General features: G+C 45.0%; 1 protein-coding gene across 1 annotated transcript in view; it reads left to right on the forward strand.

Moving 5' to 3' along the window:
* plppr3b (phospholipid phosphatase related 3b) overlaps positions 1-14,191 on the forward strand; it is a 16,892-nt gene extending 2,701 nt beyond the window's left edge. The window contains exons 2-8 of the mRNA XM_070960524.1: positions 18-111; positions 2,834-3,019; positions 3,461-3,587; positions 7,833-8,028; positions 8,156-8,213; positions 9,193-9,366; positions 10,197-14,191. Of these exons, the coding sequence (XP_070816625.1) occupies positions 28-111; positions 2,834-3,019; positions 3,461-3,587; positions 7,833-8,028; positions 8,156-8,213; positions 9,193-9,366; positions 10,197-11,579 (2,208 nt within the window). The 5' untranslated portion in view covers positions 18-27 and the 3' untranslated portion in view covers positions 11,580-14,191. The remainder of the gene's footprint in view (positions 1-17; positions 112-2,833; positions 3,020-3,460; positions 3,588-7,832; positions 8,029-8,155; positions 8,214-9,192; positions 9,367-10,196) is intronic.
* The last annotated feature ends 2,195 nt before the right edge of the window (positions 14,192-16,386 follow it).

Genomic DNA, 16,386 nt, shown 5'->3' on the forward strand with positions numbered 1-16,386 from the left:
GTGTGTGAGTTTTGCAGATTAATCAGGATGATGATGAACTCCTCAGAGAAGATGAAGAAGAAACCTCCAAAGGACAGTCTGACTCTGCTGCCATGTTTCTACTTCGTGGAGGTGAGAAAAGCCTTCCGTTGAATCACATGACCACACGATCACACAACCACACGATCACATGACCACACAATCACACAACCACACGATCACATGACCACACGATCACACGATCACACGATCACATGACCACACGATCACACAACCACACGATCACATGGTCACACGACCACACGATCACATGACCACACGATCACACGACCACACGATCACACGATCACATGACCACACGATCACATGACCACACGATCACACGACCACACAATCACACAATCACATGACCACATGACCACACGATCACATGACCACATGACCACACCATCACATGACCACACCATCACACGATCACATGACCACATAATCACACGATCGCATGACCACACGATCACACGATCACACAACCACACGATCACATGACCACACGATCACACGATCACATGACCACACAACCACACGATCACATGACCACACGATCACAGGATCACATGACCACACGATCACACGATCACATGACCACACAATCACACGACCACACGATCACATGACCACATGACCACACGATCACACGATCACATGACCACACGATCACACGATCACATGACCACATAATCACACGATCACATGACCACACGATCACACGATCACATGACCACACGATCACATGACCACATAATCACACGATCGCATGACCACACGATCACACGATCACACAACCACACCATCACATGACCACATGACCACACCATCACATGACCACACCATCACACGATCACATGACCACATAATCACACGATCGCATGACCACACGATCACACGATCACACAACCACACGATCACATGACCACACGATCACACGATCACATGACCACACGATCACACGATCACATGACCACACGATCAACGACCACACGATCACACGACCACACGATCACATGACCACACGATCACACGACCACACGATCACACGATCACATGACCACATGACCACACGATCACATGACCACATGACCACACCATCACATGACCACACCATCACACGATCACATGACCACATAATCACACGATCGCATGACCACACGATCACACGACCACACGATCACACAACCACACGATCACATGACCACACGATCACACGATCACATGACCACACAACCACACGATCACATGACCACACGATCACACGATCACACGATCACACGATCACACGATCACATGACCACACGATCAACGACCACACGATCAACAACCACACGATCACATGACCACACGATCACATGACCACATGATCTCACAACCACACGATCACACGATCACACGATCACACGATCACACGATCACATGACCACATGACCACACCATCACATGACCACATGACCACACCATCACATGATCACATAATCACACGATCGCATGACCACATGATCACAAGACCACACGATCACATGACCACATGACCACACGATCACACGATCACATGACCACACGATCACACGATCACATGACCACACGATCACACGATCACATGACCACACGATCACACGATCACATGACCACACGATCACACGATCACATGACCACACGATCACATGATCACACGATCACATGACCACATGATCACACAACCACACGATCACATGACCACACGATCACATAACCACACGACCACACGATCACATGACCACGCGATCACATGACCACACGATCACACGATCACATGACCACATGATCACATGACCACATGATCACACGATCACATGACCACATGATCACATGACCACATGATCACACGATCACATGACCACACGATCACACGACTACATGGTCACACAATCACACGATCACATGACCACATGACCACACGATCACACGATCACATGACCACATGACCACACGATCACACGATCACATGACCACATGACCACACGATCACACGATCACCTGACCACACGACCACACAATCACATGATCACATGACCACATAAGGGCTAGATGGAGCTGGGCTACAAATCTGCAAAATTTTAGGTCAGACTCTTCATCATCATCAGCAGTAACAAACGACCTTCATGACATATTTCTGACAAACACTCTCCATCAGTGTAAACTGGTCTGTGGTTCAGTCTATTTCCTGCAGCATTCAGCCCACGTTGACGTGTCACGCTCATTTGTCCTGAGCTCTTTTTCAGGTCAAACCATCATTTCAACGGTGGAGCAGAGATTTTAAAAATGTGGGACATCAGCGCACAACTCATGGCCAACATGCCAAATCAAAATGGACGTTTTAGCACCGTGTCCTTCACCTCAAAATATTGTATTCAGCAGCATTCTACATCCCATAATATTAAGCAATGACATCAGACTTTCAGTGTCTGTTAAAAATATAAAGAACACGATTTTAATTCTCCTGTTTTTTTGTACTTGTACACATACTCATGTTTTTATTGATGGACTGTATCTCTCCACTTGTTTATTTTCTTTGACCAATGAGATAGAGTCTATGAAGAAGCACACACACACCTTCAGTGTTTCTCCTTCTTCATATCAAACACAGAAACATGGCGGCTGACGGCTCTGCTGTCTGCAGTCGTCCTCTGACACGTTGGAAACGAGAAACCATTTGCACACTGAAATGTCCATTGATCACAGGTCACACCTCAGACTGGCTGACCTGTGCGACTGTGTGTGTTTGTTTGTGTGTGTGTGTGTGTGTGTGTGTGTGTGTGTGCAGCTGCCCATCGTGGCTTCTTCTATGGTGTCCCTGTACTTCCTGGAGCTGACCGACGTGGTTCAGCCGGCTCAGGTGGGTTTCCGCTGCCATGACAGAGAGCTCAGCATGCCGTATGTGGACGGAGGAGACGAGCTGATCCCGCTGCTGATGCTGCTGAGCCTCGCATTCGCTGGACCTGCCGCCTCGGTAACACACACACACACACACACACACACACACACACACACACACACACACACACACACACACAAAGAAAAACACACAGACAGAAATACACACACACAGTCATGTGTCCATCATTTTTGGGGACATCACATAGACTTACAGTCACTTCCTGCAGACTAACCCTGACCACTACTCACCCTAAACCCACCACACCCTAACCTCAATCTAACCTTGACTTAACCTTGACCTAACCTTAACTTGACCTTAATCTAACTTTAACCTAACCTTGACCCAAGTCTTCATCCCAGACTTTAATGATTTGCATTATGAGGCTTCAAGCATGAACGTGCACATACAGCACAAAGGTAACAGTATATATTACAGTTTGACAGTAGCAGGATTTCAGTATACAGTATATTGCAGTATTTCAGGGTCTGAGGGTGTGTTTGTTTTGTGTATCAGATCATGCTGGTTGAAGGTCTCATCTACTGCCTGCAGTCCCGACTGAAGCTCCGCAGACCTGAAGGAAGCATCAACGCAGGAGGCTGCAACTTCAACTCCTTCCTGAGGAGGACGGTGCGCTTTGTAGGTACGACACCGACTACAACCACACCTAAGACACACAACACATACAACCATACCTGCAAGCACCCCTACTACATAGTGTTCAGTCTTCACACCTGTCTGTCTCTTTCCAGGTGTGCACGTGTTTGGTCTTCACACCTGTCTTTTTTCTAATTTAACTTCTTTGTTGACTTTTCTTTCTAAATGTACAGCCAGTGTGCAAATCCATACATTGTAAACGAGTTCAAGTCAGCATTTTAAGAAAAATAGAACAAACCTGACAGTAACTAGCAAAATACACTGAATGAAAAATAAGAGAAAAAAAATAAGTTAATAATACAATTAATAATAAATAATAATCATACAGTAATAATTAGATGCACATTCTTGACAGTTAGGTTCATCACACGACAATGTCACATGACGTGTCCACTCCTTGGACTTAGGTAAAAATGTACGTGGGGGGAGCATACAGGTTTTAGCCATCATGATCATCACTTACCAATCATTTCCAGATGAGGAGCCCATACCTTCAAAAACAGATCTAAATTATTATTAATCATATGACTAAGTTGTTGAAAAGAAGCTGTCTTGGCTTCTTCATCTCCATTTCTTAACACTGAGCTTTTCTCCTGACTTCCAGTGTCTCAAGACTACCCTGTTTCCTGTTGCAAGAGCTCGTTTCACCCATGTGCACGTTTGTGTGGACAGGCCGGATTTCCTCGGCAAAATACCCAGAATACTAAAGCTGGCCCCTCCCTGAACTCTCCCTTCAGTACTTTATTAATACATTGGATAATAGACAGCCAAAGGTTGTACAGCATCTCACATTCATAGAACTTACGCACCATCTCCAACACTCATCACTGTCCCCAAGTCCAACCCGGCCATTTCTGCTGGAGTCCAATGGTTCCTATTCAGTACTGTGAATGAGATGAGCCGTGTCTGCATGTCTTGTGTTATAGTGAACCAGAACCTAATTGTTTCCTCCCAGACCTCCCAGTCAATAGGTGCCCCAAAGGCTTTTTCCCATGCTAGCTTAACACCTTTGTAGTTGGGGGTTGATGTTTTCTAAACATATCATAAAATCTGGACGTCGCTCCTTTAAGCTTCCAGCCTGATTGCAATTGCCCTTGAACACAGGTGACAAGTGCAAATCTAACCTTTCTATCTGCTGTTGTAATACAGCTCCTCAACTGAGAGAACTTCCAAAAATCTTTTCTGGGGATATCGTGTTTAGATATACATTGTTCAAGGGAGATTATATTTTTCCCTTATATTACAATATTATATTACCCCAGCATTCACCCAATTTTCCCACATGACCGATTTTTTGTTGATTTTCAATGATTTATTATACCAAATTGATGATCCCATGGTGTGGTAATAGTTCAAAGGGCACACCTGGTGGGCCCATCTCCAACTTTCTCTAGAAAATGGCAACACAGGGTTTCTGTAGGGTACATCACCTCCTGTCTGGGTGAGGAAAGCTTGTACTGAGAAGGGCTCTATCAGCTGTTTCTCTATCACCACCCAGGCAGGCGCACAGACCTCCGGCATATTTGACTTAGATAGCTGACTGAGACTGAAGGCGCGGTGATACCAATCTATTCCTGGGCATCCTACACCACCCTCCTCTACTGATGCATATAGCTTCTTTTTGTTAACAGCAGGTTTCTTCCCCATCCACAAGCAGCCACTTATGGCCCTATCAAATCTAGACAGAAAGGGGAGTAGCAAGTCCAGCCCAGTTCTTCACACCTGTCTGTCTCTTTCCAGGTGTGCACGTGTTTGGTCTTCACACCTGTCTGTCTCTTTCCAGGTGTGCACGTGTTTGGTCTTCACACCTGTCTGTCTCTTTCCAGGTGTGCACGTGTTTGGTCTTGGTATAGATTATACAATTGTAGTGATGCTGATGCTGCATTTGAAACTCTAACCAAAGAAATAACTGACTCTATTCAAAGGTCCATTCCTGAGAAAACTATCGTATGCAGCACAACTAATCAAAATCCATGGATCACAAAGGATATATTAAAATCTATTAAGCATAAAAATAAATTATACAAAAGATACATAAATGAACCCAATTATAATAATAAAAATGAATATATTAATTATAGAAATAAACTTACTCATATCATTAGAAAGAGGAAGAGTAATCATTATGCAGAATTGATAAACGCATCACAGGGTGATTCCAAGAAATCTTGGAGAGTACTAAACAAGGTTTTGAACAGAGGCCAAAAAGCTCCTGTGTTCCCTGACCATGATAACAATACAAGCAATGTCACCAGAAATAACAGTCTTGCCGACAAATTCAATGACTACTTTGTCTCCATTGGTAGCAACATATCCAGTAAAATCAGCCAGCCCCAGGACGCCTCTTTTAAAGATTACCTATCAGGTAACTATCTGGGCTCTTTCTTCCTGAATCCAACTAACTGTGATGAAGTCTATAAAATAATCATGAATATGAAGAGTTCAAACTCAGCTGGAATAGATGGAATCTCTAGTAAAATTCTGTAAGGCATCTCCAACATAATTACTGCACCTCTTACGTACTGTATCAATCTATCTCTACTCTCTGGAGTAGTACCACAAATGGCAAAAACTGCACAAATCACACCAGTCTTTAAATCTGGGGATAAGAACGATCTGAGCAGCTACTGACCAATATCAATTTTGCCTACTCTCTCCAAGGTTCTGGAACAACAAACAACAAACTCAGCAGCTATCTTGACAAGTTAAACATCATTGTCCCATCCCAGTATGGATTCAGAAAGAAAAATACTACATATATGGCAATACTTGATTCAACTGATAAAATCCATGATGCAATTGACCAAGGCCATTATGGCATTGGCATTTTTTTGGACTTGTCTAAAGCTTTTGATACCACTGACACTAACATCCTAATCAATAAACTACAACACTACGGTATTAGAGGCCTGGCGCTAGACTGGTTCTGCAGCTACCTGTTTGGAAGACATCAATATGTTTTTATGAACAACCACAAATCATCAGACAAACCCATCAATCATGGAGTTCCCCAGGGTTCCATCTTAGGGCCGCTCCTCTTCATCTTATACATTAATGACTTTGTTAATTCCTCGTCCATACTACATAAAATATTATTTGCCGATGACACAAACTTGTTTTTTTCCCATAAAAATCCAAACATACTTGAACAAATCATAAACAGTGAGTTAGTGAAAATAGACACATGGTTTAAATGCAACAAACTCTCTCTAAATATCAATAAAACAAACTACATTTTGTTCCGCTCCCATAAAAAAAAATGACATTAAACAAATTTGCCCAAAAATAAACGGACAAAACATTGAAAGAGTCGGCTCTACAAAATTCCTGGGGATCCACATTGATGACTTCCTTAATTTTAAAAAACATATTGATGATCTCACAACTAAACTGTCTAAATATGCTGCTCTGTTCTTTAAGTTGAGACACTATCTGCCACTCTCTGCACTTCTTATTTTGTACAAATCTTTGTTTGAACCTCATTTACAATACTGCAATATCATATGGTGTAACACATTTCCAACTCATTTAAAAAAGCTTGAGATACTCCAAAAAAAAGTCATACGCGCCTTAACATGGTCTGAGTTTAACGCTCCCACTAAAAAGATTTTCCACCACTATAACCTTCTGAGGCTCAGTGAGTACAACTATTTTCAGAATGCTTGTGTAATGTACCAGACTGTCCACAAACTAAATAATAAACTATGTGACCTCATCCCATTCCTAGGCACACCTATACCACCAGGAATAAAAATCTAATCACTGGGAAAAAACGAAGACTAAAATGTACAAGTTTTAGCATTGTGTGCAGAGGACCACAGATTTGGAATGAGCTTGATGAAATAATAAAAATGTCACATTCCATCTCCATCTTCAAGAAAATATTAATAAAATATTATTGCATCTATTAATTACTTTTGGTTAACATTGCTACTGTACTTCGCATCAAATCCAATGTAACCTTAATGCTGAGATTTTCTATTGTTTGTTGTGTGTCTATCTGTATGTTGTCCATATTATAAGGATATCTGGCCAATATCCTATATTCATGGAAAACCGGGCCCCCTATTAAAAGCTTTAAATAGCTTACTTGGGGTGACCCTTTTCACACATCCGACCGTGTAAAAATGCTTGTTGTATATATCATGAATTGTATCTCCTGGATGATGTGAATAAACTAAAAAAACTAAAACTAAAAACTAAAACTTCACACCTGTCTGTCTCTTTCCAGGTGTGCACGTGTTTGGCCTGTGTGCGACGGCTCTGGTCACTGACATCATCCAGCTGTCGACAGGTTATCACGCGCCATTCTTCCTCACCGTCTGCAAACCGAACTACACCCTGGCCGGTGTGTCCTGCGACAGAAACGCTTACATCACTAAAGACATTTGCTCGGGACACGACCAGCAAGCCATCATGGCCGCCAGGTGAGAAACCTGCTGTATCCTGTTACTGTTGTTTTTCTCTTGTACAGAGCGGTTTGCAATGACTGATGTTTGAAGGATTAAAGTTGTGATTGATTAAAGTTTTCCGCCCTTTTTTCTGTCCTGACAGGAAAACTTTCCCTTCCCAGCATGCAACGCTGTCCGCCTTTGCAGCTGTTTATGTTTCTGTAAGAAACCCTCCTGTCATCAACTCATTTCACACAGACCAACACAACTTTAAGTTTTACTTTCAAAAGAATTGGCTTTTTAAATAATGTGTCTGACTGAAGAAAGCAAACAAACAAACAATAATTTCTTATCATAAACACAGAAATGAAAGCAGCTGTCTGAGTTTAAACAGCAGTGAATTAGAAGAGAAGCGTCCTGTATAACCACAACACATTGACAGAGTAGATTAAAGTCAAAAAGAGGTGAAAAAACAAACATGTGGATGACAAGTTTTCAGCTAACAACCCTTCATGAGTGTAGAGGAAACTGCAGGACATCACCAACTACAGGACACGCCCCCCCCCCCCCCCCCCCCCCCCCCCCCCCCCACACACACACACACACACACACACACAGCACCCACCCAACGGACTGACAAACATCGACTGACCGGACATTTATCATCCAATAATTAAGTTTCTAACAGCTGCACACTGTCAGTCTCATTGTTTATCTTGTTTATTGCCTCATCATTCTTCACATATAATGTTTATTTCATATTTTTGCACTACTTATTTTTCAGTCTTTTTGATTTTGAGCTTTTGTCCTCGCTGAGCTGTATGTCTATGCTAACAGCTTGGCTAACTTCCTGTTTGTCACCAGCTGTCTGAGAACAATAATTTACTGTAAGATGTACAGCTGTTTGTAGCATTAATTAGATAATTTCTCTGTTCTTCGGCAAAGTTTATTTAAAACTAAAAACTATCTGACCAGGGCCATGATGTCACTTCCTGTTCACATCAAACTCAACAGAGCTTTCACTGTGAAAATCACACCTGAATAACAGAATTCAGAAATGAATAGTCATTCACCAAAATTCAATTTTCATCCATCAAATGGACTTTGTTTTATCATTTTTCCAGCCTAATTGTTCACTACATTATATGTCAACTGATGTCAGACTGTTGATCAGACTGCTCATCATCCGTCTCCTTTCAGATGTATTTCAACTCGACCATCTCTGACAGCACCAAGCTGCTGAAACCTGTCTTGGTCTTTGCCTTTGCCATCGCGGCGGCGTTGACAGGTCTGACTCAGATCACTCAGCATCGCAGCCATCCCATCGACGTGTACGTGGGCTTCCTCATCGGAGCTTTCATCGCTGCTTATCTGGTGAGATCTGAAGCATGATGATAAGAAACAGGATGAGAATAAATTCCTCACAAACGAGGTCAAAAGTAACATATCCAGTATTTTTTCCCATCTGCACAAAGCAGGATCTTCAGGTTTGTTTGCAGTCCTGCAGAAGGACCTGCTGCTGTAGCTCAGTGGTCAGTGGAGGACGGCTGAAGGTGCAGCAGATTCATCAGCATGTGGGTCTGAACTGTCTCAGGGGAAAACAGAAACTGTGTCTCTGACTCTGTGATCAGTTAGTGCAGCTAATCGAGCTGTCCAGCTGTTGTCATGGACACTGCTTTGTGTTTGTGTTGCCATGACGACTGCACCAGTGTAAAACAGTTGTAGGTTGATGGAGGAAGAGGAAAACGTGAAAAAACAACTAAGACAGGAACTGACTACTCAACGTGTTTCAGACTGTTTACTCCAGTCAGACTGAACATTCGTCAGTTACCACAGCACAAAGTGTCAAAGAAGGCCCTTTAATTACATAACTTTACAATAACCATAACTTTATAAACTCTGATACTTCTGTTGTTCACTAAAGCCGCTTTGACAAAAAGTTTGTTGCCTAAAATTGTTGTAAATGTCACGAAGTGAGCTTCTCTGAGGGACCTGCAGTGTCTGTGGAAGTCATTTTGGATTCATGCGAAACTAGTTCAGTCAAATTTTCTGACAGGAGAACAAATAATCACATAAGACCAAATTAGAGATGAAACTGTTTTATTGGTGTTACTGATCAGTTCTATTTTCAGTTTTCTTTCTCATTAGTTTCCAGTGTGACATCAGTCTTCAGACATTCAAAGATGACGGTTTTTCTTCTTCAGGCTTTTCACGCTGTTGCCAACTTCAAGTCCTCTGATGACGTCACTCCAGCCCTGCCTCCCCCGCCCCCAAAGGAGGACCCTCTGCGAGCACTGACAGAGCGAGGACACGAGTCCGTCTACAACAAGGGCCCCGCCTCCGCCTCGGAGAGTAACGATGAAATAGCGGCGGCTCCGGCCCCCATGGATCGACTGGAGGGCCTGGGGCCCCTGCAGAGGGAGAAGGACTCAATGGGGAGCCTGAAGAGGGCCAGTGTTGACGTGGAGCTGCTGGCTCCTCGCAGTCCCATGGGTAAGGAGACTATGCTGACCTTCAGTAACACCCTGCCAAGGGCTAGCATGAATGTTAATGGAGTGCTGGGGACCAACACTGGACCGGAGGACCTGGTGCAGCCGGCGCAGCCAGTGCAGAGGCGTCTGAAAGCAGTGCAGGTTCCCATGGACCCAATGCGTTCGCAGCAGCTGATGTCTGAGTGGAAGCAGAAGTCAATGGAGATGAGAGGCCTGAACGTCCGGGACGAGACAGAGCATGAGGCCAGTGAGGACGGCTCTGAGGTGGGCTCTGTGGGAACAGATGAAGGGGGGTCTCAGGTCCCTATCTACCCCACAGTGCAGTCTGGGAGGGCAGCCTCTAGCCGCAACCCCACTCCACCTCCAGGGGGTGTCAAAGCTGTTGCAACACCCAGACCACCGCAAATCCCTGAAGCAGGACCCCCGCCAGTGTCCCCAAAGAGTGCCCTGACCCGAGCCAAGTGGCTTGTCATCCGAGAGAAGACAAGCGGGGAGGGATCGGCCCGCACTGCCGCCAACCAGCCACGACTCATGCAGGTCATCGCCATGTCAAAACAGCAGGGCCTCCTCCCCTCCTCCTCCTCAGGGGAGAAATCCTCGGAGACCACCTCCACCTGCTCCGCCACCTCCTCCACCACTGATTCTCCTCACTACCGCCCCCCATATGAGCAGCGGGAGGGGTCTGGTATCATCACGGTGGATGCCCATGCCCCGCACCATCCTGTCGTCCAAGTCCCACCCCCTCCTCAAGCCCTGCCCCTCACAGGTAATGGTAACCCATGGGAGTGGGCAGGGGCGTCTAACGAGGGTGACCCACGAGACACATACGACCTCAACAGCTTGAACCGGGGTGACTCTGCCGCCCATGGCAGCAGCTTCCGACCGCACCGATCTGCCTCACCACGTGCTGCAGTCGACCCTGATCCAGCCCCACCCCCACCTAAACCACAGGTGGAGATGTCAGTGGACGCTCAGCGCCGGGAGATGGCATTGAGACGCAAGACGGCACTAGTCCTGTTGGATCGAGAGATTCGTAACCAGAGCGAACAGGAGAACTATTATAAGAGTTTGCAGGCACGAAGGTTCAAGGATTAGTCTCTTACCCTTCAAAACAAAGGCCTTATTCTGGTCACTAACAGCACAGTATCTAGACAGCAGTGAGGACCATGTTGCTATGCATTTCTTGGGCTTCATGTGATGGAAAGTTGGAGTTGCAAGAAATGAACGGTTCCATCCAGGACTGTCAGGTCTTTCAGTGGCTCAACACTCTGGATCGTCTTCTCTCAATATAAAAGACATATCTGTGTTATAACAGAGCATCTCCACAGCCAGGACTCTTGTAGTACCAGTCCTGTTCATTTGACCGATAGTAACCCCAACCCAACAGAGAGGGGTACAGTGAAATGTATAATAATAATAATAATAATAATAATAATAATAATAGGATAAGCTAAGACTTTATTGATCCCACACCGGGAAAATTAAGTCATTGCAGCCAACAAGTATTACAAAAAGCAAAAACAGTGGCACAAAAGGGTTGAGATGAAAAAGTGTACAGGATATAGACCAGAAAATCAACTGTGTATAAGTACACTATGTACAGATTATAGAAATACGAAATGCCATGAAAATACTACTGCCAATACTCTCATGAGAAAACTACCAATGCTGTATCATAGAGAGGACATTTCATGTGTCTGATGATAATAAATAGAATAATTCAGTTTTAAGCACATTTCATGAAAACCAAGGACACACACTCAGAAAAAGCTTGGCTTGACTTCAGACTTAAAAATAGAAATGGACTGTCACGTGATGCTGGGGGGGGGTGAGGCTGAAGGCCAGAGGTGAGTGTAGTGTCGATGTGATGGTGTAGGGTGCAGGTGGTGCTGCAGGATGGAGGTGGTGTCAGGTGAGGGTCCAGACCTGTTAGCAGTAGATCAAACGTCTGCAGTCCCAGATGGTGGACAGCTGACAGCGGTTCCTCTCGTCTGTCCTTCTGACCGCCCACTTTAAAACAGGTGTTAGTGGTCTGATGGTCAGTGGATCTAACAACCACATCAGTCAGTCTGTCTGTCTGTCTGTCTGTCTGTCTGTCTGTCTGTCTGTCTGTCTGTCTGTCCCCCTTCATTTGAGTTACTGACCTCTAGTCTTTCAGTCTGACTCTCTGACTATAAAAACGTGGAAACTGTGTCTGTTGTTGGGGCTGCTGTGGCTTAGGAGGTAGAGCGGTTATCAGGAGGTCAGTGGTTCAATCCCTGGGCTCGGCAGTCCACATGCCGAATTGTCCTCGGGCAAGATACCGAACCCCACACCTGCCCTGATGCTGCCATCAGTGTGTGAGTTCATGTGTCCGTCTCTTTGGACCACAGTGTCTGTAGTGACTGACTGTGATTGTTAAACTCACAGACAAACAGTACAGACACTGTCAGTGATACTTTCTTCCAGCTGATGACCTGAACCGTCCACTGATCCACCAGAGGATTTATCTGGTCGATGGTGAGACGACTGTCCACAGCGCTGAGCCACTGAGCAGGTAGTTAGCAACTCCTTCTGTCAGCAATCTGAAGTTCAGGTGAGGTCAAACGAGCATAGAGTCGATTTAAAGATTCTCTCTGGAAGCACAAACTCCTGCAGTGGAGCTCGCACCATGAGACCCTCCCGACGTTTCCTCTGTATTCACGCAGACCGCCGACCACGAACCCAGGAGCCCCTTCCTGCCTCAGGCCCCGCCTCCTGTGGGGGCGTGGCCTCTAACAGTGTTTGTTTGTAGGATGAAGAGGAAGATCAGCAGGCTGTGAACGGCTTCTGGACACTGTGGCGGTGTGACGGCGTGGCGTCCATGTTGGACGTCTCTGATTGTATATTACTGGACAAGAGTGTTGTTGCCTTTATGTTGTGATGGTTTGGTTGCTATAGTGATTCTGAGCATGTTTGTTTGTGTGCTTTCTGATTGGTTGAGTCAGTGTGTCTGTTCAGAGTGTGTGTGTGTGTGTGTGTGCGTGTGTGTGTGTGTGTGTGTGTGTGCATTAAGGACGGACCGATTTGAGATTACATATTTATACAGATACTAATATTCAGAATTTAAAGATTCACTCTCTGATTTTGACTTGAGACTCAGGAACAAAGAAAATGAAAGTTTGAAGAATGACATGACTTTAAAAAAGGATTCATTGAGCTGAAATACTCGATGAAGTTTTAACACCATCACGATGACGCAAACAGGAAGTTTCAGAGTAAAGGTAGAACATCAGCAGAGTGCAGCTGTTCAGACTTCCTGTCGGCTCGTGAGGCTCTGAGCCAGAATCACAGAGTGTACCTGTAAACCTGAACCGCGCTGAGCCGACGCTGCTTCAATCCTGCTGTTCTGTGTCTGTGAGTCGTTGCATGTGTCGACAGTTTGACTGAAAATCACAGACGTCCTGTTCGTCTGATGAGCAGTTTTCTTTTTTATCCTGACGACTGACGAGAGAGCTGAGAAGACGATGATCTCTCAACATTTCCATCTGAATGTGAAAACACGAAGCTTCATTTATCTTCAGTCTGTGCATTCTGTGACTGGAAATAGTAAAAAGAAAACTTTGCTGCTAAAAAAAAGAGTTCAATCTGTCAAAATAAGAGACAGAGACAGAATGAAGGCTGGACGGACGCTGCATGCTCTGTGATCGTAAAGATGAAAGTCAAATTAAAAGCTTTTCTTGACCTTGTGTTGTTTGAGTTCACATTCATGATCAGTTTGTTTTGTCTTTTCTGTCTTTCATAAAGAAACATGAAGAAATGGGAACAATATTACACACGAGTAAAAGTACTGTTACTTCAGAGAAGGTGTACTCAGTGACAGTACTTCAAGTAAAACGCAGTCAATGTTACTGTGTTATATTCAGCAACAGTTAGGTGAGGTCTGAGGAAATCACAGACGCAGAAATATTTTCAGTTACTAGACGCGCCAAACACCAGCACACACACACACTGTGGGACGGACACACAACGTGTTGCTAGGCAACACAGACGTTGATGACGAAGACAAAATTACAACCAGTGAGCTTCTTATTCTACCTCTGGTCAACGGTCCCCCTGTGGACACAGGACGTCAATGCAGACACACACACACTTGGTGTTTCTGTCGTCGTGAGGACCATCTCTGTGGCACTGAACGTTAACTGCCAGCCAGATCCTGGACTGACCCTGATCAACCAGCTGTGAAGATCCTGGACTGACCCTGATCAACCAGCTGTGAAGATCCTGAACTGACCCTGATCAACCAGCTGTGAGGATCCTGAACTGACCCTGATCAACCAGCTGTGAGGATCCTGGACTGACCCTGATCAACCAGCTGTGAGGATCCTGGACTGACCCTGATCAACCAGCTGTGAGGATCCTGGACTGACCCTGATCAACCAGCTGTGAGGATCCTGGACTGACCCTGATCAACCAGCTGTGAAGATCCTGGACTGACCCTGATCAACCAGCTGTGAGGATCCTGAATTGACTCTGATCAACCAGCTGTGAAGATCCTGAACTGACCCTGATCAACCAGCTGTGAGGATCCTGGACTGACCCTGATCAACCAGCTGTGAGGATCCTGGACTGACCCTGATCAACCAGCTGTGAAGATCCTGGACTGACCCTGATCAACCAGCTGTGAGGATCCTGAATTGACTCTGATCAACCAGCTGTGAAGATCCTGAACTGACCCTGATCAACCAGCTGTGAGGATCCTGGACTGACCCTGATCAACCAGCTGTGAGGATCCTGGACTGACCCTGATCAACCAGAGATGAAGACTCAGACCACAACTGATGTCCTCACAGCCAGAGGCAGACGCAGCAGGCACGCACACACACGTACACGTACACACACACACACACACACACACACACACACACACACACACACACACACACACACACACACACACACACACATCCTCTCCCTTCTCTCCGTTTCCTGGAAGCCATCCAGCAGCCAGCATGTTGCCTGGCAACAGCTTCCAGGAATGTGTGTGCTTGAGAGAGAGAAAGGAGGGGGATTCAAGTCATCATTTTAATGTTTTAGTGTGAAAATGTGTTTCCCCTTACTGAAGTCTTTTATTTTGAAGGAGCTGGATCAGAATTCAGAGCAGTGATCTGATTGGACGGCAGCAGACTCCTGCAGATTGACAGACACACAAACCACCAATCAGACTGACAGACGACGCTGCTGACTGGCTGTTCACTACAGACCACATCCTGATGGCTTTCACCTTATCGTTTACCTGTTTATATTTATGTTTATTGTTTACCTATTTATATTTATATTTATCATTTAACTGTTTACATTTATGTTTATACTTACCGTTTACCTGTTTATATTTATGTTTGTCATTTACCTGTTTAGGGCTGCACGGTGGCGCAGCAGGTAGTGCGCGTGCCTCACAGCAAGAAGGTTGCCGGTTCGATCCCCGGGTCAGGCGGGGCCTTTCTGTGTGAAGTTTGCATGTTCTTCCCATGCATGTGTGGGTTCTCTCCGGGTACTCCGGCTTCCTCCCACGGACCAAAAACATGCTCATTAGGTTAATTGATGACTCTAAATTGTCCGTAGGTGTGAGTGTGAGTGTGAATGTTTGTCTGTCTTTGCATGTGGCCCTGCAGTCGGCTGGCGACCGGTTCAGGGTGTACCCCGCCTCTCGCCCATTGTAGCTGGGATAGGCTCCAGCCCCCCGCAACCCCGAAAGGGATAGGCGGTATAGATAATGGATGGATTTACCTGTTTATATTTATATTTATGAGGCTTATTGTTTACCTGTTTATATTTATCGTTTACCTGTTTATATTTATGTTTATCATTTAACTGTTTATATTTATATTTATGAGACTTATCGTTTACCTGTTTAGATTAATATTTATCGTTTACCTGTTTATAT

Source organism: Chaetodon trifascialis, chromosome 4 (assembly GCF_039877785.1).
Source record: "Chaetodon trifascialis isolate fChaTrf1 chromosome 4, fChaTrf1.hap1, whole genome shotgun sequence".
In the NCBI taxonomy this organism is placed as follows: Eukaryota; Metazoa; Chordata; class Actinopteri; order Chaetodontiformes; family Chaetodontidae; genus Chaetodon; species Chaetodon trifascialis.